Source organism: Octopus bimaculoides, chromosome 1 (genome assembly GCF_046866305.1).
Source record: "Octopus bimaculoides isolate indiv1 chromosome 1, ASM4686630v1, whole genome shotgun sequence".
NCBI classification, from domain to species: Eukaryota; Metazoa; Mollusca; class Cephalopoda; order Octopoda; family Octopodidae; genus Octopus; species Octopus bimaculoides.
Window position 1 is genome coordinate 88261598 of NC_142928.1, and position 24260 is coordinate 88285857.

At 34.4% G+C, this 24260-nt stretch overlaps 1 protein-coding gene across 2 annotated transcripts in view; it reads left to right on the top strand.

Moving 5' to 3' along the window:
- Window positions 1-11786, top strand: part of LOC106876325 (calpain-7) — a 43936-nt gene extending 32150 nt beyond the window's left edge. For both annotated transcript variants that reach the window (XM_089353517.1, XM_014924826.3), the window contains exons 20-22: window positions 2069-2161; window positions 8105-8268; window positions 11074-11786. In XM_089353517.1, the coding sequence (XP_089209643.1) occupies window positions 2069-2161; window positions 8105-8249 (238 nt within the window). In that variant the 3' untranslated portion in view covers window positions 8250-8268; window positions 11074-11786. The remainder of the gene's footprint in view (window positions 1-2068; window positions 2162-8104; window positions 8269-11073) is intronic.
- The last annotated feature ends 12474 nt before the right edge of the window (window positions 11787-24260 follow it).

The window sequence follows — 24260 nt, forward strand, 5'->3', positions numbered from 1 at the left end:
TTATTGTAATGCATATTTATTCACATTGTTTTAAATTAATCATTTGTGGTTTCATAGCTTTAAGATTTTGATGATGTGATTGTGTTCTTTAGAATGACATTGTAGGGTACATGTAATAGGCCAGATCTGTCTAGTCTGAATGTAAAACATCTACAATATTTGGGCTGCATATGGCTGCTTAAATTGCTAATGGGTTAAGGAATGTCACTAATTGGTAAACATTAGTATCTAGCATATGTTGGCCATCAGGATCACGTGTGTGCACCTCCCCCCCACACATATATAAGCTAGTGTATCTACATGCATATATAGGTTATATAAGTTGATTCAGTTGAATATATTATTTCCTATATAAAGCACCTAGTTCATTGACTTTGTGCATTGTTGCTATTTGGAAACATTCACTGCAATAAAGCAACAGTAAACTCATTACAAATGTTATTGGTTCATCCTTGATTCAAATTGCAACAGGAACTATTTTTATTACAGTTAAGACAGGGATGAGTTTTTAGGCTTTTCTTTTATCTCTTATTTCCTGATGTTATATATTAGTAATTTATTATTCTTTATAGCAGGTTGTTTTTTTTTAGGAATTCCTAATTACTTTCCTTCTTAGTAAATAAGTGAAAAATTTATCATATATTTATATAGATTACTCCCAGAAATTCAATTTTGTTTCAACCAATGTTAAATTGGGATAGCCTCAGAGGCTAAATTATTCAACTTTTCATATTGGTAATACCATCAAATGTTTGTAACCATACTAAGTTCAATGATATTTAAATAAACATTCATTCTGTTACATTTATGAATTTGTTTTGCAAGATTCCTGATATGAAATTGTGTGTCGAAACAGATAATGTTATATTTCGGGATGGTCATATTTTTCTTTTCTTGCCAAATAAACACACGCACTATATATTCATTCTTTACTTGTTTATCATTGTTCTTATTTTACATCCATTGTCTTGAAATCTTTTTTCACACACCTGTAACCTCATTAGTCGCTTTCCATCCCTCATGTCTTCTTGAGGAGACATATGGGATGGAGAGTCTCTAAAGAGGTCTCTTGAGGAGACATGGGATGGAGAGTCGCTGAAGAGGTCACAGGTGTGTGATGAAAGATTTCCAGACAATGGACATAAAATAAGAACAATAATAAACAAGTGAAGAATGAATGTATAGTGTGTGTGTGTTTATTTGGCAAGAAAAAAATGGTCATCCTAAAATATATATTTATGCAGTTTTTTTCCTTCTGTACTTTTTTTCAAACAAGGATTAGACTAGCCTGTTTAATTACTATTTAACATATTGTTTTCACTCTGACTCCAAGGCAAAGTTATGATGAAAGGCATACTAGCCGTGGCCGTCCTGTCTTTTTGTATATCTAGAACTGCATTTCGAAATGTGTCCTTTTTTTTTAAGATGGTTAGGTGTGATGTGAAGGAGATTCATTTATTATTTCTAGCAAGCCAAACAACAGTGTAGAGGTTCCTTCTTACTATAGGAAAGGATAGTTTATTCAGAGTATATTTAATTAAATTGAAGGTTTACTTTTCCTAATTATATGACCTAATGGTTATGGTGTTGGACCCATATTGATTAGATCATCAGTTCCATTCTCAGACGTGGTGGCACATTGTGTCCTTGAGCAAGACACTTCATTTCATGTTGCTCCTGTAAACTCAGTTGAAAATAAAGTACTAGCAGCATTTGGGCTTAACCCTGCAATGGACCAACATCCCATTCAGTAGGGTGTTTTATATTCTCAGCTTAAATACCTTGAAAATCAGCAGTAGTTCCAGCCCCATGAGCTAGTAAGCTGATGGTAGATAAAATTTTTTATCACATTTTCTACTACTAATTACTCTAATGGGGAATCACACCAAACAGTTTATTTTGTTGTCTACATAATTTATAGCATTTGATAAAGCTTTATTTCTTGCACAAATTTCACTGGTATTTTCTTTTAAAATGTCTATTCATTATTTTTCTAATATGTGTATACTTGCATGACATCAACACTTATCATAACAATACAAAATACATATACATTTGAATTATTCAGGCAATATGCTGTTGGTTTTGAGATAATAGCAATCAGTGAAAATATTCCTAATGCCCCAGGAGCCTTCAAGCGGAAAACGTCTGGCGATTTTCGGTAAGTTTGTATTTTTCTATGTGTGTGTGTGAGACAGAGAGAGAGAGAGAGCACTTCATCAACATCATCATTTTAACATCTACATATCTGGCATCCATGCTGGTGACATGTAAAATGCACCAATTACACTGTTGGAGTGGTTTGCATTAGGAAGGGCATCCAACTGTAGAAACCATGCCAAATTAAATTGGAATCTGGTGCAGCTCTCCAGCTTACCAGTTTCAGTTAAACTGTCTAACCCATGCCAGCATGGAAAGCAGACACTGAATGATGATGACGACAACGGCGGCGGTGGCAACAACGACGACGACTTTTCATGGGTTAATTGAAACCTGTTTGAGGCAGATTTCCTACAAATGGACGCACTTCCTGTTCCCAACCTTTTCTTGTTTCTCAAGTAAGGTATTATTTTATTCCACCATTCATCACATAACAGCTGAATTACTGGGCCTTTGTTCACTGGTGAAAATCAACAGTGTCCCCATCATTTGCTTAGGTGGTGCTAATGATTATACATTCAATTGATATGGTCTTTGATTATTAAATTCATTGTCATAAATTTGATCTTTAAATGAAATTGTTATAAATTTGGTATTTAATTATTAAAGACATGAAATTGTCATAAATTTCATCTTGAACTCTATAGCATTCAGATTTACTCTGTAAAATGCAGTGCTTACTTATTCTCATTGTTTTGAATTAACCATGCAATCTTTTGTAGCTTTAAGATTTCAGTGATGTGACATTATAGGGCAGGCATCAAAGGCCAGATGTGATTGTTTATTTTATTTTCAGAATGACATTGTAGGGTAAATGTAAGATCTGGCCAGTTTGAATATAAAACAGGTAGAATATTTGGGCCAGATAGGGTCTCTTTAAACACTAAAGAGTTAAAGTCTTCAAAATGCAAAATGGCAGATGTCACCAGCATCTAGGCTATGCTGTTAATGATGCAGCTGTGTTGGGCAGAGCACATTTTCAAAATGGAGTATCATTGCTTACCCAAGATTGTACAATATTGTGAGCATTATCATCATCATATATATATCAGCTTCAGAATCTAAGCTGTGTATATATATATATATATATATATATATATATATATATATATATATATGTATGTATGTATATGTATTGCAATCATAAACTAGGTTAACACATTCATAGATAGCATAATTTGTGTATATGTACTCTTGACCGCTCAGATTTAAATAGACAATATATATATTATGCACAACACAGTATAAATCAGATGAACAATTTCTAATAATGTAAACAAAAATTTCTTACACTGGTCTAAGACCACATTTCTGAAGAGGAGGGTTGTGGTCAACTTAATTGGTACATATTTTATGAACTCTTGAAGGATGAAAGATAAAGTCACCTGGCACAATTTGAACTTAAGACATAGAAATACAAAACTAAATATTGTAAGGTATTTATTCTACCACCCAACTTCCTCTGCCATTCCACCTCTTCTACCACACTACCAGCCTTACTACATCAACGTTATTTAGCTTAGATTAATCTTGACTGATCAAAAGTATTCCAGCCCAAAATATCCCATCATTTTAGGATATCTAGGACATTATGCAGTATGGCATTCACTTTTTAAACATGCTATTTGAGAGCTGTGTGGCTGCTATTTCTAGCAGATCAAGTGATTACAAGGTGGCTCCCTCACTGGTTCATAAAAAAATTGATAAATATATTCATGGAAACTTGTGAAATTTTTCTTAGATATTTTTGTTTTCCTTAACTCATCACCAGCTGTGTGTTTCAAATATTTTCATTTATCAACTACCATATCTTTCATTCATTTTAAACCTCTTTCTCCATGCTAGCATGTATTAAATGAGTACATATCATTAAGGTGTTGTTTTACAGCCAGATGCCCTTCCTGTCACTAACCCCCTCCCTTTTTTTTTTTTCCAAGTAAAGTACTTTTGTATTTCACACATCTTTGAAAGCATACAGCTTGCAGACAATCAGTTGACAGAGAATTGTGAAGAATGCTTTCAGTGTCCAGCTCAATCACTAGCATAGCTGGGGGAGCAGTTCACCCATGCTACTGTAGGCAATATGTGTTTTTTAGTGGGGTCCAGGGGCGGCACACACTCAAGCTATGCTAGTGGGCTTAGTGCTATTTTGATGTGCACACAGAATGTAAACATTCATACAAATACATGCACACACATAACAAACACTCACACACATGCATGCATGCGCATGTGCAAGCATGGCTGTGTGGTTAAAGTTTTCTTCTCAACTATGTTGTTTTGGGTTCACCTCCACTGTGCAGCACCTTGGGCAAGTATTTTCTACTACAGCCTTGAGTCAACTAAAGCTTTGTGAGTTGAGTGGGTAGATGAGAGCTGAAAGAAGCCCATTGTGTGTGTGTGTGTGTGTGCACGTGAATATGTGTCTAAGTGTTTATTTACATATTCTATGAATACTGCAAGCTACAAGTGGTGATACTGTTTGAATTTCTTCTCTGTGTGTATATATATATCATCATCATCATCGTTTAGCATCTGTCTTCCATGCTAGCGTGGGTGGGACGGTTTCATAAGAGCCAGCCAGGCAGAGGCCTGCACCAGGCTACAATCTGATTTGGTAAGGTTTCTTCAGCTGGATGCCCTTCCTAACGCCAACCACTCCAAGAGTGTAGTTGGTGCTTTGGGAAAGTGTAGTGGGTGCTTTGGGAGAGTGTAGTGGGTGCTTTGGGAGAGTGTAGTGGGTGCTTTGGGAGAGTGTAGTGGGTGCTTTGGGAGAGTGTAGTGGGCGCTTTTTTATGTGCCACCAGCACAGCAGCCAGTCAGGTGGTACTGACATCAACCACACTCAAATGGTGCTTTTTACATGCCACCAGTACGGATGTTAGTTAGGCAGCACTGGCGTCTACCACACTTGAATGGTACTTTTTATGTGCCACCAGCATGGGTGCCAGTCAAGCGGCACTGGCATTGGTCATGCTCAAATTGTGCTTTTTACATGCCATTCAGCAGCACTGGCATCAGCCACAACTACGATTTCACTTGGTTCAACAGGTTTTCACAAGCTTGGCTTATTGCCCGATGATTGAAGGGTACTTTTAAATGGGCCAGTTATATGACACTGGCATCGGCCACAGCTACGATCTCACTTGGTTTGCTGGGTCTTCTCTGACACTTTGACATGGGTTTTGTTCAACAATTGCTTTCAATTGTTCATTGTCAAGACTGCATGACCGTCCTCTACCTTCTTCATTGTCAAGGCTCTCATCACCACTATGGAATTTCTGAAACCAACTTCGTACTGTGCAATCACTTGTGGACCCCTCTCCCCATACTCTTTTGATTGTGCTCAAGCTTGAACTCATGCAGAAAAGTAAGCGAAGGTCCTTTTTTGTCATGTTTGTAATTAAGAGCACCTATGCTTCATGAATGTTTTCAGTCTGAAATACGTAGAAAATTATTAAAAAGCATACATCAGTTATTAAGTATGTCAAAATTCACCTAAAATATAATTAAAATACTATGATAAAATTGCGTTTCAAAACAATACTTAGAGCAGCTATTATTTTCGGAACAACCTAATAATTTGATAATCAAACTACAAAACTTTTGTTTTACATTATTGTAGTGTACAATTGGGGGTGTGGATTGGCAGGGAGGATAGCTGATGGCTACAAGGTATGAAAGTACACTTAAATTCATTGGAAGTGATAACCCATTCCCACTTTGCTCTGAATATCACCTTATATATTTTTTTTTTGTATCTATTTTTTTCCATTTTGTTGAATTAAACCTCTTACCTGTTAGGTGATACAGCAAGGGGAAAAAAAGTGTTTTGTTTCCCATGCAGTAGTGGGAAAAGATTTTTGGTTTAATCACATTTATTCTCAGTGCTAAATTTAAACCTTTGTTTTTAGTTTTAATTAAATCTTTTTCCTTTTTTTTATGTTTTGCTTATTTGTCCAAAGCACTGAATTATCTAGATATACAAGCTCTAGATATGCATTTTTCTAGGGTTTCACATTTTTTTGGCAAAGTGAAAGAAAGAGTTAAAAACAAAATATCAAAATATTATTAATATACATCAGAACTCAGAACTTCACTAAATATATATGGGATTGTCCAAAGGTGATGGGAAGAAGCCCAATGAACTTAATTTATGCCTTTCGATGAAAGATAGCTTTCATTTTATATGGAATGCCATTGTTAGCAATGTCATCATGCTCTATCATATGTTCTAAATGCCACAAGATAGTTTTAAGCTACTGCAACCACAGCTAAGCAGACTAAGACATAGAAATAACAAAATCCGTTGGTAAATTACATTTTCAGTCTATATATATCAAAATATATCTGGATATAGTTGGACCTGCTGACAAGGAAGGAAGTTTTTGACTGTGTTAGCATCTTGTCTCATTGAAGTATTAGATAATGCTCATATGGGTACTTGGTTATTCTGATACTTAAGCCTTGCACTTATCTGGTGTGTGGTTAAGAAGCTTACTTCCCAATTGCGTGGTCTTGGGTTCAGTCGCACTGCAAAGCACCTTGGGCAAGTGTCTTCTACTATAGTTTCAGGCCCACTGAAGCCTTGTGAGTGGATTTAGAAGAGGGAAACTGAAAACAGCTCATCATATACAACACACACATATATATAAAAATATGTGAGAAAGAAAATGAAATTCATGAGACTCTTTATTCACTACAATCATTTTGAACCATCATGCAACAGTACTTACCACATTGTTGATGCCATTAGATAACCAAATACTGTGAACCAGCTTTAAACAGCATTCTGCAAGGTGTATACCCGAATGTAAAATTATTTCACACATACATGAAGATGAGGAGAAGGATGAAGAATGCCGTGTGAGTTTTAGGTGATGTGTACCAGAGGGAGGGATGCATGAGTCTTTATTTTGTGTATTTACTGATTTTTTTTCTTTATTACTTTTATAAATTGCATTCTTTTTTCATGATAAAAAAATATACTTATAAATTGAAAGATAGATATAAGAAATATACTTGTAGTGAAACTACCGTCCCTTACATACTATTAAAACTGAAGACTGGGAAAAAGCTAAACAGTACTTTCAGTTAAACAGAAACAAGGTCTTTGGAACTACAGCTGATAAAACAGATTGGGTGTCAAGCCTAATGAGTTTGTATCTCATTAACCATGTTGTTTCCATTATGTCACTTAGTTTGTTCCACTTAACTGTATTGTGAATACAAGAACCTATCATAAAAGAAAGAACTTTTTGTTTCTCTTTCACTTTATGACTTCTCGTTTTATATCCCTCCTTCTTGATCACTCTGTATACATTATGCTGTGTCCAATTTTCTCTGTGGAAATAAGATATTGTTGTCTAACACATCTTAATCTGTCATCCTTATAAATTCTAATCATGTGATTTAAAGCCTTCATCATCATCATCATCATTGTTTAACATTCGTTTTACATGCTGGCACAGATTGGACAGTTTGACAGGAGTTGGCCAGCTGGAGAGTTGCCCAAGCTCCATTTGTCTGTTTGGCTTGGCCCTACTTTGTGAGTGGATTTGGTAGACAGAAACTGAAAGAAGCCTGCTGTATGTGTGGGGGGGGGGGCATATATGTGTATGTTTTTGTCTCTTCATCTTGACATTATGTGATTTGCTGTAAATGAGTTTCAGTGTCAAACAAGCAGTGTCATTCATTTTCAGTATTCTGTGATAGCATGTCTGGTCTAAGGGGAAATATTACCTTGCTTAGAATCAGGTGAGGGTTGGCAACAGGAAGGGCATCCAGCTGTAGAAAATCTACTTCAAATAAACTCCATCCAACCCATGTAAACATGGGGAAGTGGTCATTAAATGAAAAATTATTACCAGTGTAATGTTTCTAAAACAAGCTACCACAAAAAAATATTACATTCACTTTTTTCTTTCTTTTTTTTTTCCTTCAGGCCTGGATATTGTGTACTGCAGCTGGACAACATCTCTGGTGGAATATATAACCTTATGCCGTGTACATTTCATCCAGAGAAAGAGGGACCATTCTTTTTAGAAGTTAGCAGTTCCTCTTCTATTTCAGTTGCAAAACTTCAGTGAAAAACGATGCAATATCCAGGTATTTCTTAATTTACCAAATAAATATCAAATTAGGCTTCAGATTAGACCATACACTTGTGTTTCATAATTGTTTATTTATTATTTTTCATTCTGGAATGTACATAATAGAATCAGTAATATTAAATATACAACACATTTTTTCTTAGAAATTGAAATAATTTCTTTCAATAGAAAGTTATGTTCATATTAGATTTTTTTAAATTCATATTTGAAAGGTGAAAAGAAAAATTTATTTTCTTTTATTCTACCTTTATGCAAATTACAGAACATCAATTCTATTTAGCAGCAAGTGTCTTCACTTATATGCTTCAGGCTGACCAATTCCTTATGTGTAGAGTTGTTTCATGGGAACTGTATAGAAGCCTATTGTGTGTGTGTTTATATTTTGCTCAAACTATATCATTTTTTGCATGACATAATTTGAACAAAAATAATTGATGTTATAAGGATAGAAGTATTGATTAATGAAAATAATAGGAAGTCACTGATTAAGGTTAAGATAATGGATGACCAACTCTAATATTAGCCGCAATTCGGATTGCTAAAGTTAATGGTTGAACACTAATACTTATGATTTCAATTAAAGGGAGGAAAGGAATTAAGAATGTGGGTGTTCTTTAAATCTCCCTTTTGCCCTGTGCTTTGTAAAGACAAGCAGAATAAAAGTCTCTTACTTGAAGAACAGAGCATCACCAAAACTTCTTGCTCTCATTTATAAGATTCCTTGTATGACTGTCTCTATGACTTGTTTGATAATCTTTAACTAGTCAGTATTGAGCTACTTATTAGCAAGTAGTGAATGACTAGAAATACATGAAATTGTAACCACTGTTGGTTAAATTGTGATATTTTCATTCAAAGGCCTCAGAATTCAATGGATCCTAAAAATATAGACATTATAATACTTGTGTTTAAAGTTAGATTTAAGTTAGGATATTGCTTTCAGGTTTTGGGCACAAGGCCAGCAAGTTCAGGGAATGGGTAGTCCATTATGGTGACATTAGTATTCAGCTGGTACTTCTTTTATTGACTCTGAAAGGATGAAAGGCAAACTCAGCCTTGGTGGAATTTGAACTCAGAACCTAAAGACAGATGAAATAACGCAAAGCATTTTGCCTGGCATGCTAACAATTCTGCCAGCTTGGCACCTTAATTTAACTAAGGATATTGATGACCAATTAGGAACATCAGAAGATAATAGCTGTTTGTATATGTGTGTGTGTGTATTTATGTGTGCAGTCTCTACATTAGTAGAATAATTGTATTTGAAAGGGTCAGATGCTTTCCAAGGATAATGACTTCTATGAATGAAATCAAGAAAGAAGGCTCTTTGTGGCTATGCAGCAAATGACCTCTTCATGCTTCATAATTACAGAGTTAGGCGGTTCTGGCAACAACCACGCTCAAAATGGTGTATTTTACATGCCACCCGCACAAGAGCCAGTCCAACGGCACTGGCAACGATCAATTGTAGAATTAACTCTAATGATAATTTTCATGAACTAAATTTTGATACTTTAATTAAAAGTAATTCCAATTTTGATAAGACAGTTAATCTAGTAGTAATATTAATTATACTACTGATAATAATCCTGCCTTAAAACCTACTACTGAGAGACAGATTAGTACTAATTCTTTTAACCATGAGTACCACATATAAGTGAATAAATACCTTTGAATTTCAAAAACAAAATTATCTGTCCTTTAGAAAATCATTGTTTAAGGAAGAATATAGTGTATCAATGTAAGGTAAAAACAGGGGATCATACATATTATTACATAGGTTCATCTGCTACTATTTGGAAATCTACATTTCATAATCTCATTCATTTAAGTTTAGAATAATTCTATGAATATTAGTAAATGCATTTGGAATTTAAAAGATAGGGACATTAAGTATGATTTAAAGTGGTCCATTATTAGTTATGCGCCATCATACAATACTGATAATTTTAAATGTGATCTTTGCTTTGAGGAAATGTATGATATAATTACTTCTAAATTAACATTATTGAATTATAAAGGTAATTTTACATTGAAATGCTCTTATAAATATAGGAAAGCATTTAAATATTTCAATTCTGAATAATCCATCAATTAATTATAATTGCTTCTCATATAATACAACATGCATATAATATAATATGTATAATTGTTTAGCATATTTAATAAATAGATAACTAATTGTTATGACATAGAATTTCTGTTTCTAATTTCATGTTTTTTCTTATTCTTTCATTATCTATTGACATCATCAAAAGTTAAATACTAAACTGGCTTTTGTTTAAAATATATTTCTTCTTAGCGTTCTTTTTGTATAGTTCATCTACTACAGATATTTCCTTAGTTCATTTTGAATTTAACCAATTTTGGATTGCTTTGATAATTTTATGTTAACACATATTTTTGGATATATTAATTTGGTTGATATTTTCTATATCTAAATATACTGACACAACAGAAATGGTCGTCAATATTATATGGTGTAATCATTGGTGATATGATTTTCTACACGCAGGCACGCACGCACACACACACACACACACATACACTGGAACTCTCTAGCAATCTGAAGTCGCCTTAGTCTAAATCTTTATTCCATTCAAAAACAGCTATGGTTGAGAAAATAGTTCCCTTACTCATCAGTATTTTAAGCAGCTTTAATTATTTTAAAAACTTAAATAACTAAACAATAATATTTTATTTTCTTCAATTTAAAGTGGTTTTCCCCAACAGACTAAACATATGCTTTTGACTTTTTTTGTTTTGTTTTGTATAATTTATTTTCTATATATTTTTTCAGATTCATATCACACATTGTTTTGACACTGCCAGATGAATGTGAAAACCTGAAAATTGATATTTTGACAGCTTAATTTAAGTCTCATGCTCCACAATTTTTACTGTAGGACTAAGATATTTAAGTTAACATTTCAAAGTTTGTTTATTTCTTTCAAAATTTTAAGTGAAGTACATATATCCTAGCATAATCTAGTCATTCAGCTATCAGAAAATTTAAGAGAGGCATAAATTTTGTTGCACTGGGTAAACAAAGATTTCATATTACAGTTAGATATAAGTGTATTTTCAGGTTTCTTTTTAATATTTTGGCTGTGAACAATGCTAACAAACAATTAGCTTTGGCAGAAAAATGGGAACTTGTTTTGAAAACTGAAGCTGGATATTTTATGATTTGTTATTATGTAAAGCTTAAAATTTTAATTGTGAAACATTTCTATATTTAAAATTTGTTTCTTTTTTTTTTCATTTTACATTTAAGAGATTCTCAGTTTGTGGGTTTTTTTTTTATTATTTTTCTTTATACAACACCAAACTAAAAATGTTTGGTTTTGTTTAAAATAATTTATCCTGAATCTCTTCACCATTTGACATTCAAATTATGTCATTATTTTTGTTATCATTTTTAACATTTAAAGAACAAAACGACCTCTTCATGCTTTAAAATTACAGAACTAAATAAAATACTAAAATAAAAAATTTAAAAAACCATTAAAATATTGTTTTTTTTAAACTTATCATTTGCATTGAAAAATAGTGTGATTTGTACTTCAATTAAATTTCTGTTGCTATTTTATTAATGAAAGCTACTAACTCTCCTTATAAATTTTATAATTAATCTTTTAATTAAGTTTTGGCCTTTTTCTTTCCATCTACATGTTTTTTTCTTTTTCTTATCAGAATAAAAACTGTAGGAAGTTTTTAACCCTTTAGCATTCAGATTACACAGTAAAATGTAATGTTTATTTTTTCATGTTCATTTAGAATTAATTGTGCATTATCTTGTAGCTTTGAGATTTTGATGATGCAATTGTTTAATTCTAGAATGGCATTGTAGGGTAGGTGTGAGTGGCTGGATCTGACCAGTTTGAACATAAAACAGGTAGTATACTTGGGCCTAATATGGTTAGTTTAACTGCTAATGGGTTATCTATGCCTTTGATATGTGGGAGAAGGGGAAGACAATAAGACTATCTGCTGTCTAATATTTTGTTAGCATGTTGAACTAGACATGTTTACAAGGTAGAATTACTGTCCTCCTTTACTTTATGTCATATTTTTAAAATAATTGTTCTCTTTATCAGGCTTTATTAGTAGCAACCACTAAATCTATATCTAGTAATATATGAATTACTGTACAACTGAGGAGAAAAGTGATGAAAGAAATAATCATTATCTTCATCATTTATATATTCACTTTTGTAGTACCTGCCTGTAATCCTACTGCACTAAGACGTGCTTATGTATTCATAGTTTATATAGGATACACTCTATTGAATTACTATCTATCTACTTCTTTTTCTGCTATCAAGCATGGTCATATCTAAAATGTCATTAGTGCCCTGTTTTCTTTCCTGCTAACAAAAACTTTTGTCTTTGATAGATTTACTTTGAAGTTTCTCAATTCTAGGCTTTGCTTCCATGTTTGGAATTTCTTCTCTAAATTTTCAACAGATTCAGCTATGAGAACTAGGTCATTGGCGTACAAGAGTTCCTATGGGTGACTGGTCTTAAATACGTCTGTTATGACCTGGAGAACTTCAATAAAAATGGCTGAAAGTTTAACCCTGACAGATATCTACCTGCTTATTAAATTCCTTGTAAACTCATTGCTAACACTAACCTTGCTGATTGCATTTCTGTACACAGCTTGCATGGCTGTTAGAAACCATTTATCAAAAGCTAGTTTTCTTAGTGACCATTAGACTACAAAACATAGTACCCTGTCTAAGATATTCTCCAAGTCAACAAATGCTGGATATAGTTTCTTGATGTTATCTAAGAATTTTTCCTGTGATCTCTCCAGGAAGAGAACACCATTGGTACCCTGTCCTGGTACAAACCCAAACCGTATCTCACTGATGCTAACTCTCTTTCTAATCAGTTATGCTACAATACTTTTTGTTACTTTACAACTTGGCCCATCGCTCTGATGTTCTAGAAAGAAACAACCAACTATAGAGGCATAAACTCTATGCCTCTATGTATCAGATAATAAGGATACTGTTATGCCACATCTTTGTGCTACTTGATTGACTATGTGAGTGACTAGCAGGAGGCATGCTTCTCTGGATAGATTCAGTTTCTCAGTGATTACTCTTGATAGTCCAGCTGCTTTTGTTGCCTTCATATTCTTGTGCTTTTGACCCATATTGCTGCCAATTTCAGTAATTGGTCCCTTTCTTGGGTCTATCTGCAGTAGTACTTCATACAAAAATGAAAGAAATATTCAGGAACCAAAGAAAAATTCAACTGCACAAATTATTATTCTCCTATATGTGTGGTTAAGAAGCCTGCTTCCTAACCACATGATCTCAGGTGCAGCCCCACTGCATTGCACCTTAAACAAGTTTTTTACTGTAGCCCTAGGCTGACTCAAGCCTTGTAAGTTGATATGGTAGATGGAAACTGAAAGGAGCCTGTTATGTGTGGGTTACCCTTATATTGACACCACGTGATGACTGGAAATGAGTATCACCATTATAGAAGTGATGTTATTCATTTCAAATCCTCCATGGAAAGGTGTCTGGCTATGGAAAATATCTTGATTATAAACAGGTGAGGGTTGGGGACAGGAAAAGTATCCATTGTAGAAAACCTGCCGCAAAATATTCTGTCTGTTTGACCCATGCAAGCATAGAAAAGTGGACATTAAATGATGAGGTTCATATATATATATATATATATATCTTGCATGTTTGTATTCGTGTCATGTGATGATTATAAATGAGTATCATCATCATACAAGCGATGTTATTTGTTTCCTGTCTTCCATGGTAAAATATTAATTTGCTTAGAAACAGATGTGGGTTGGTGGCAAGAGTATCCAGTCATAGAAAATCTGCCTCAACAAATTCTGTCTGACCTATACAAGCATAAGAAAGTGGATATTAAATGTTTATTATTGTTATCTAAAGGTAGCGAGTTGGCAGAATCGTTAACACGGTGAACAAAATGCTTTGTGACATTTCATTCGTCTTCATTTCGCCAAGGTCATCCTTTCAGAGTCAATAAAATAAGTACTAGTTGAACACAGGGGTCATTGTAATCAACTTAGCCCCCTCCTCTAAAATTTCAAACCCTGAAAGGATTATTATTATCTACATATTTTGTAGTCAAAATTATTATCACTTTTATTGGAGAAATTAATGTTTATATGTAAATGACTGAACAAGTTTAATGAATTATTCTTTAACCCTTTTGATACCAATCCACCTGAAGCTGCCCTTGGTTTTATGATACAAATCTTTAGTTTCAAAGTAATCTACATTAAAAATCTCCCACCTAAATTTCATGTTTTATGTTCCAAAACACCAGTTTAATAATGACAGTTATTTCAGTAAATTTTACTTTTTAAAATTAATTCAAATGAAGTTAATCTGCAAGAATCACACTTAGAACATAAAGAGACAACTAAATACTGCCAAGCCTTCATGTCTGGGGCACTATTGATTCTGCCATTATCTTCTTTAATAATCAATAAAAATTTGAAGTAAAGTGTGTGGTTTGAGGTTCAGTCTCACCATGCAGTACCTTTGGAAAGTGTCTCCTGCTAAAGCCCAAAGCTGACAAATGCCTTGTGAGAGAATTTGGTAAACAGAAACTGTAGGAAACCTGTGGTGTATAGAAATGTATGTATTACCTGTGGGAACTCCTCTGTGCTTGTGACCTTGTTCTTATCACTGAATCTTCAAAAGAATTAGAACAGAAACCCCAGGAGTGGAAGCAGAACCTAGAATCAAAGGGCCTTAAAATCAACTTACCAAAGACCAAAGTTCCAGTAAGCAGGAAAGCAGTAAGCTAATACCATCAGAAAAATTACCATGTTCAGTATGAAGAAAAACTACAGACAGAAATTCCATCCAGTGTACCTAATGCAAACTTATGGACCCATAAGAAGTGCAGTGGAATCACTGGAAGATTAACAGAGAAAGTAGATTCTATTTACAGCACATGCACTGGAACAATTTCAGAGAGCTCTAACAAAAGATCTCCCTGTTGGAGTGAAAGATAGATTGTATGATACTTGTTTATGCACAACAATGCTACATGTAGTGAAACATGGGTTGTGAACGCAGAGAACATGCAAAGACTAGAAAGAAATGAAGCTAGCATGGTCTGCTGGATGTGTGACATTAGTGTGCAAGTATGACAAAGTAAAGATTTGTTGAGAAAAATTGGGCATAAGATACATCAGATGTAGTGTGCAAGAAAGAAGACTATTGGTATGGTCATGTGATGTATATGGATGAAGATAGCTGCATAAAGAAGTGCTGATCACTAAATGTGGATGAAACTCGTAGTAGAAAGAGACCCAGGAAGACTTGAGACAGTGGCAAATACTGACCTCAGGTTCTTGAATCTCACAGCAGATGACAAAGGATTGAGAGGATTAGCAAATTACTATGCTCAAGAAGACTGTCCATCTCAACAAAATATGAGTTCCCAAGAGCATATCATTAATATCTTTGCCTTGCACCTAATCCTTCATAACTCATCTTCCTAACACCCATTCCTCCATCACCCTTCTAACTATAGCACTATTATTTATATGAAAACAGAACTGCTCATATTCCATCCCCCTTTTGTGATACCAGTTATCCTTCTGCTTGGAACCACTTTCTTATCACCCATTCCACATTCTCCCATATCATCCCTTAACACTTTATTTCACCTTTGAACACCTGCTCATATCCGTCATCGACACCTTAGGACAGAAAATCATTTTACACCTGCAAAGATATGATCTCAGAGTCACATATAAACCTAGGAAAGATTTACTTATCACTGATACTCTCTCTCTGTAGCATATATAAAGGAACATGATGATTCTCTGTGTGATGAATTGCTGAATGATAATGTTATCAGCTCATTTCCAATGTCTCCAAAACTGGAACAGGTTCAGACAGCAACCAGTCAAAGTGTTAGTTTAACAACACTAAGTGACATTGTGCTAAATGGTTGACCAAAATCAAGAAATCAATATTCACCAACAGTGAAACCATATTGGGACATCTATGATGAAATAGCATATCACAACTGATTGTTTTTCAATAGTAAAAGGATAATCATCTCTGATTTGCTCAGAAGTGAAACAATGAACAAGATTCACCAGTCACATCAAAGCATTATAAGAAGTAAGCAGTGCCAAAGATGTACTGTTTTAGCCTGGCATGAGTTCACAAATTCAGGTAGCAGTTGGAAAGTGTACCATGTGTGCCAAATTCAGAACAGACAACACTTAAGAAACATTACTGCCCCATGAGATACTAGAATGTCCTTGGTCAAAGGTTGATATTGATTTATTCTCAATCAGTGATGATGATATCTTGTTATTGTTGACTTTTACTCTATATTTTCTGAGTAATGCAATTTTACAGTTATAAACAAGCTGGAATCAATCTTTGCTAGACATGGAACACCACATATTCTGATTTCAGATAATGCTTCACAATTATCTTCTGAAGAATTTTGAAAAGTTGCCAAAACCTGGCTTTTCACCATATCACATCCAGTTTACAATTCCCACAATTGAATGGATAAACTGAGATTGTTGTGAAAGCTTTGAAATCACTGATATAAAAATGTAGAGAGGAAAACAAAGGTCCCTACCTGGCAGTATTAGACTTAAGAAATACTCCAATAGACAAGGTTAATAAAGCATCTACATAACTCATTATGAGTTGGTTGAGAACATTTTGTGCATCATGTAGAAAATCTTTACCTTTGTGTAGAAAATCTATTGGATGTTCAGGATAAACATGCTGAGTGCCAAAGGCTGATGAAGAAATATTATGACCAGCACACAGGAACGTTGCTTACATTGTTAGAACCTGGTGATCATGTGTAAGTACAAGTAAATGACAAACTATGGATACCAACAACTATCAAAGACAAAAGGGATAAGCTCATACTGGTCAAAATAATGCCATAAGAACATGAAGGTAGTCTACCCCTGTGATTGTTCATATATGAAATAATCTGTCCTACATATTAAGATAGGAGATGTAATGTATTGAGTTATTTCTCTTCAATTCTAAGATTATTTGTTACTTAGTGTTTTATTTAACCAATCATATTTTAAAATATTCAGTGCAAATCAGTTTCTGATAATGGCTTCCTGATTAATAAACCACTAGTAAAGTTTCCTTTTATTTTATCCAGTTATCTATGTCATTATAACACAACATAACTTTCTCTCTGTTACTTTGTCTGTCTCTATGTGATTTAGACTGGTGACGGCAATTTGCATACTTGTAATAACAAAGTGAATTGACTATCTGTTGCTCTATACTAATAAAACACAAACATGCAGAAAAGCCTGTCTGTAGATATACAAGAAATATGAAAAACTAAGTATAAATTGTATAAAAATAATTTTTGTTGTCACTTTGAAGAGGAATTATTTTCAATGCTTGCTTTTCTTTGTACAAGCACAAAAAACAAAATTAGATAACCAATCAGCAAACAGCTTTTATGAAAAATATAAAACTGTTATAACCACCATGAAGAGCTACCCAAATGCATGATGTGTGAGACACAAACAAGTTGTTAAGAATCTACACAAGAATATAATGTGTATCAGGTTCACCTTTTAGAAGACACATACTGAAGAATGACTGAGATCAAGGGAAAAAAAGCTTAATTTTAATTTTTCTTCATCTCCAGGATGCAGACCTCTTCCATTTTAAGTGGTACTATAATTTAAAGTAGCCAAACAGTACATGTTCTTCCAAAATAGGATATTAATAAAATAAAGTTTGAATGAAATGTGTTACCGGAAATGCCTGTTTGCAAAGTTAATAAAGTTAATGTGCCACAGAAAATAGTGTTCTATGTTATTCTGTCAAAGGTTGGTTTTTTAACTCCAGCACTTTCACGCATGGTGAGAGCACTGGGGTTAAAAGAGAAAAATTAACATGCTTGAGATAGAAAACTGCCAGGAAATAAGATACATTAAATTAATTTTTTGTCTTGCAATTTAAGATAGGTGAAGTGTGATTGGATAAACAGTCAATTCTGCTTCTACTTCTTTTGTTAAGTTTACTGGTAAGAGTAGCAAAGTTGCAACCATTTTATCAAAGTGAGGTAAAAAGCATGAAGAGAGAGATTCTTTGAGTTCTACTTTGTATATCCAAAATGGCTGCCAGAATACTGTTCTACCATTCGCTGCTCTCGTATGAGGAGCATAAAGGATTGCTACAGAACTTTTTTCCTTTTTCTGTTTCTTCTGTGTAAATGATCCATCTTCCTGATTGTAAAATTCATATGATGTAAATAAAACATCATTTGTGTCCTTTCTATATATAAAGACATTAACACTTTAGCAACTGATTGTCACAAACCAACATATCTTATTTAAAGAATGTCACTTCTTTTCCATATATAAAGTAAATTTGCTTTGCAACTTCTGTTTATACTAGACTTCCGAGTCTTCCTTTGCAAATATAATTGGCTTGTTCAATCGTTGTTTAATAAATACATATTTTTATCTAATATTCTTCTTGAGTTATACATTTTTCTGTTTTCCATTTTATCTATCAAAAGGCAGGAATTTGCTAAACCAGTCTTTCAAATCTCAGCATCAGCATTTCTTAAAAGAATTTTAACAATCAAAATAATTAATATACTGTATATGAATATTGCTATCAACATGCATGCATCCATCCATGCATACATGCATGCATACATACATGCATGCATACATACATACATACATCATCATCATCATCATCATTTAGCATCCACTGTCCATGCTGGCATGGGTTGGACGGTTTGACCAGGGCTGGCAAAGTTGGAAGGCTGCACTAGACTCCAGTCTGATATGGTATGGTTTTCTATGGCTGGATGCCCTTCCTAATACGAACCACTCCAAGAGTGTAATGGGTGCTTTTATGTGCCACCGGCACGGGTGCCATTTGCATGACACTGTTATCTGCCCATGACTGCGATTTTGCTCAGCTTGATGGGTCTTCTTCTCAAGCACGGCATAATACCAAAGGTCTCGGTTGTTGCTTCTGTGAGACCCAACGCTTGACAGGAACCCGGCCACTTTGCTTCCTTTACCTATAAATGAATAATCCCTTCCTTGTGAATTTGTGCAGGATTTAAAAATAAATGTCATGATTGTGTCTGTAGATTGGAGAATGACAGCTAGGTGGGGGCTTGTGCCCCTGGGGTCAGGGCAATCCTGGATCTGTGATGTTCCTTGATTGATCTTATTTGAAGGTTCTCCTGTATCAGGAGGACTGTGTCATGTGTTTACGTATTCTGCACACTGTATATACTTTTATCTTGTTTCTTTCTTTTCTCACCACTTCATCTTTTATGCAAACCCCCACACAAACTGTAAACTATCCTTGTAATGTTTCTTTTATTCTTTCTTTATGTTTCAGCCCTAAGGTTGTGGTCATGCTGGAGCACCACCACTATATATATATATATATATATATATATATATATATATAGTGGTTAGTATTGTCTGGCTACTATTTGCTTAATAATAACAAATAGCCAATAATAACAAGTGTTGCAAAAAAAAAATTTTAATTTGTAGAAAAAACACCCATCAGTGGTCAGCTATGAAGGGCTGTTGCTCTTACGTGACAATACAAGACCACATATTGTCTAAGTCATTCAGGATAAGATTATTGCTGTAAATATGAAAGTTTTGCCTCATCCTTCTTACTCTCCTGATCCTTCTCCAGCTATCATCCTTTCTGATCATTGTAGCATTATTTAGAGGGAAGACAATATATTAATTGTGAAGAGGTTAAAAATTATATTGAGTGTTTCTTTGCTTCAAAACCTCAAGAATTTTATACCTGAGAGATGAACAATTTGTCAAATAGATGGGATTACGTTATCAATAATGAGAGGAAATATATCTAATGAGAGAATATACATCTACGAGAGGAAATATATCAATTAAGACCAAAGAAGCATTTGTTTCTTTCTCATCTTTAAATGTATCAGTACTTTGTTTCTAACTTAATAGATTATGAATGTAAATGTATTAGTATGTTTGTAAATATGCCTGAGATTTAAACAAGTGACTTACAGTTTTCTTAGCATGCATTTCAGATTACAAGTAAGTTCATCACCATCAATTCACTCCAAGTTCACTCCAAGGAAAGTGTACCCAGAAAATATATCTATAGTATCTCACCATTAATAGTTAAAAAGTATTTTATTGCAAAAAAAAAAAAAAAAAAAAGAAAACGGTGAATTAATGACAGTGAACTTTTCCCACGGTAAATTGATGATAGTGAACTTACTGGACATGTGCATTTCATGAAATAAAACATACTTCAAAATTGATCAAAACATAAACAAGATTCAAGCTGTTTTATAAATATGAATGTTTTTAAAAATTACCTGGAACTATAGAAGGAAATTTGGTTGAGTCTACTAAAATATTGTTAACATGATAGTTGTTTCTAGGGTGGTGAACTGCCAGAATCATTAGCAAACCAGGCAAAATGCTTAGCTGCATTTTATCTATCTTTATGTTTTGAGTTCAAATGCCACTGAGGTCAACTTTGCCTTCCATTCTTTGGTGTTGATAAAATAAATACCAATTGAGCACTAGAGTTGATGTAATTGTGCCAAACTTTGAAACCAATGTGATAGGTGTCTCTAAAGCAGCAAGTTGGTAGAATCATCGCCAGAAAAATGCTTTGCTGTATTTCTTCTGGCTCTTTATGTTCTGAGTTCAGATCTTGATAAAGGTGGCTTTGCCTTTCATCCTTGTTGGGTCTATAAAATAAGTATCAGTTGAGCACCAGAATTGATATAATCAACTAACCCCTAATCATCATCATCATCATCACTTAACATTCGCCTTCCATGCTGGCATGGACAGGACAGTTTGACAAGAGCCTACCAGGCAGAAGCCTGCACTGAACTTCTGCAACTGTTTTGCAGGATTTTTGCAGCTGGATGCCCTTCCTAACATCAACCACTCAGCAGAGTGGACGTAGTGCTTTTTACGTGGCACAAGCACAGGCGAGGTGAGTAGTGCTTTTTACGTGGCACAAGCACAAGCAAGGTCAGTTTTGGCAAGGTTTTTACAGCTGGATGCCCTTCCAAATGCCAACCACTTTACAGTGTGGACTGGGTACTTTTAAGTGGCACCTGCACTGACAGGGTCACCAAGTACTTGCAAGACAAAAAAAAATCTCTTTTGAGAGGAGAGGGGCTATTGGAGGAGGTGATCTTGTGTCACATGATGAAAGGTTATAGTGAGATAGAAAGACACCAGCCAGGGTGGAGGGAGAGGGAGAGAGAGAGAGAGAGAGATCAGGAGTGAAGACAGAAACAGGTGCACTGCCACAAAGGAAACACATTGTAACCCAACCTGAGGGAAGTGCAGGAGAAGAAGACAGCAGGATAGAGATGGTGGCAAAGTGCCAGGCATACTCAAAAGAGGCAGGGATCAGAATATAAATGGAATGGCTACGTAAAGGGAGAGAGATATATAGATGGTGACAAGTCCCAGTGCATACCCTTGATGTTCAAACATCATAATATAAGTGGCAGGATATTGTGAGGAAGCATGATTAGAGAGTGTGGAGGTGGGGTAGCAAAAACCTGGGTATATATAGGGTCAGGGGGCTACTGGATAGCAATGATACAGAGGAAAAGGGCTCGTGAGAACAGGATTGGGGAGTGAGAGGTAGACATAGTGTATGAAGGAGGAAATGTGAGGGAGAGAAGAGATGTAGATTGGTTTGTTTGGGTAGAGTGTGTGAAAAGGTTTCTTGTTACATGTAGGTGGAACACACAGGTCAGTGTGGCTAGCAGAGAGCAATGATACAGTGGGACAGGGCCATGAGAACAGGATTGGGGAGTGGGAGGTAAGTATAGTGCATGAAGTGGAAATGCAAGGAAGTGAAGAGATGTAAAGATGTAGTTTGGTTTGTTGTGGTAGAGTGTGTGAGAAGTTTTCTTGTTAAGTGTGAGTGGGGCACATAGTGCATCTAGAACTCAGTTTCACTGACATGTACGGGTCTTCCCAAGAACCACATATTGCCAGACATCTCAGTCCATTGCCATTTCCTCCGTAAGGCCCAACACCCTGAGATCGGTCCTTATCACTTCGTCGCATGTCTTTCTGGGTCTCCTTTTCCCGCGGTACCATCCACTTTCAGTGATTGGCACTTCTTTATGCAGCTGTCCTCATTCATACCCATCACATGTCCAAACCAATGTAGTTTGCTCTCTTGCATGCTACATTTGATTCTTCTTATACCCAACATTTCTCTCAATACATTTGCACTTTGTTGTGCATGCACACTAATGTTGCACATCCAACGGAGCACACCACCTTCATTTCTCATCAATCTACACGTGTCTTCTGCATTCAGAACAGGTATATAATAATATAGAAAAATAGTGTTGCTTAGAAGAAAAGAAAAAAGAAAGAAAAAGAATTAATTATATAAAAGATTATTTATTGTTCTTGAAGAGAAATCATGATAATCAAATATGATAGCAACAAAATAAGCAAAACTTTTCTCACAAACTTTTTCATAAAACTTTGGTTTCCTCCTCACAAGTAGAATATCTTTCGTTACTGTATGGCTGCCAATATTTGACTAAGTTCAAACACGTCTTCTGCTAGAGAACTTCTCTCACACTTAGAGTGTACCTACCATCCACATGCAACAATACACAGCCTAGATTGCATTTTAAAAATTGGTCTCGCTGATAAATAAGTCCATGCCAATATTTTCCAACAACTGGCTCAATGTCAAGATATATCTCCTTTGCCTCTGTTACTAAAACAGGTTTGTTCCTCTGAATTTCCTGACTCTACTACTTCCTCCTAACTCCACTCATTACTATACTGTACCCCTTCGCTACTTAAACTCTATTGTACCTCATTTTCCTGATTTTGAATTTTGTCCCAATCTTTTTTCTGGAATTCTCTCCTCACTGATGTTTTCCTATCAATTATTTATTTACAATTCAAAATGAATGTAGTAAATGCACTAACTCTACTCAACCATACCTATACCAAAAGTCTTTTAAAATTATGAGTATTTCACATCCTAACTGATATATAAATAAAAAATTTTAACCTTTTAAAATTTAAGCATTCCAACACTAACTACCACATATAAATCTTATTGAATTTACATGAAATGACTACTGTCCATTTTTTGTTGCAGCTTATTAAATGTTTTGAGGCTTTAGGGTTTAAAGGCTGTTCTGAAACCTAAGGAGGCATCAATTATGTAGTTCTTCTACTACACTACTTCCCTATTCTTGCAATCTAGTTGTTATTTGCTATGTGATACTGACCAATACTATGCTACTGTCATGTAATATATCTTCGAATGCATTTCACATTTTGTAGCATGAAAAATTATCACTGAGCCCCACTGTTGTTTTTAAGCATACAAACAATTGCAATATATTATTAATTCTAAATACAGGCATACTCTATAATTAAGATGAGATATTAATCAATAAGACTTGTTTGCAGGATGGTTTACATTTTTTTTCTTTTGCAATATCACAGCTATTTTATGTATGAAATAATTAGTTTATATTGAATATTATATTTATTAAGATGAAAATATATTCACTATGATGTTTCATTTGCTCTGTAATATACAAAATAGATTAATTGTATCTTTTAACTGTTTATGCATGTAAAGGAGCATTGTAATTCATTATTAATTATGTATATTCCTATTCCTGAGTCATAGTAATTTAACTTCTCATCACTACATCAGTATGAACATAAGAAATGAAATGTCTAATTAAATGCATGTAAATCTCTAATGTACAGTATTTAAATAACTGTGGATTGACTAATTTTCATCTATTAAAATAGATAATGCTATTTGAAACTGGGTGGTATATTTAATCTGTCACCTACTTTAACATTGCCATGTCACCCAGTTTAATAGCACCCAATGCTCTGGGTTGTGTGGGAGGCTCTGAGTGATTTCAACAGTT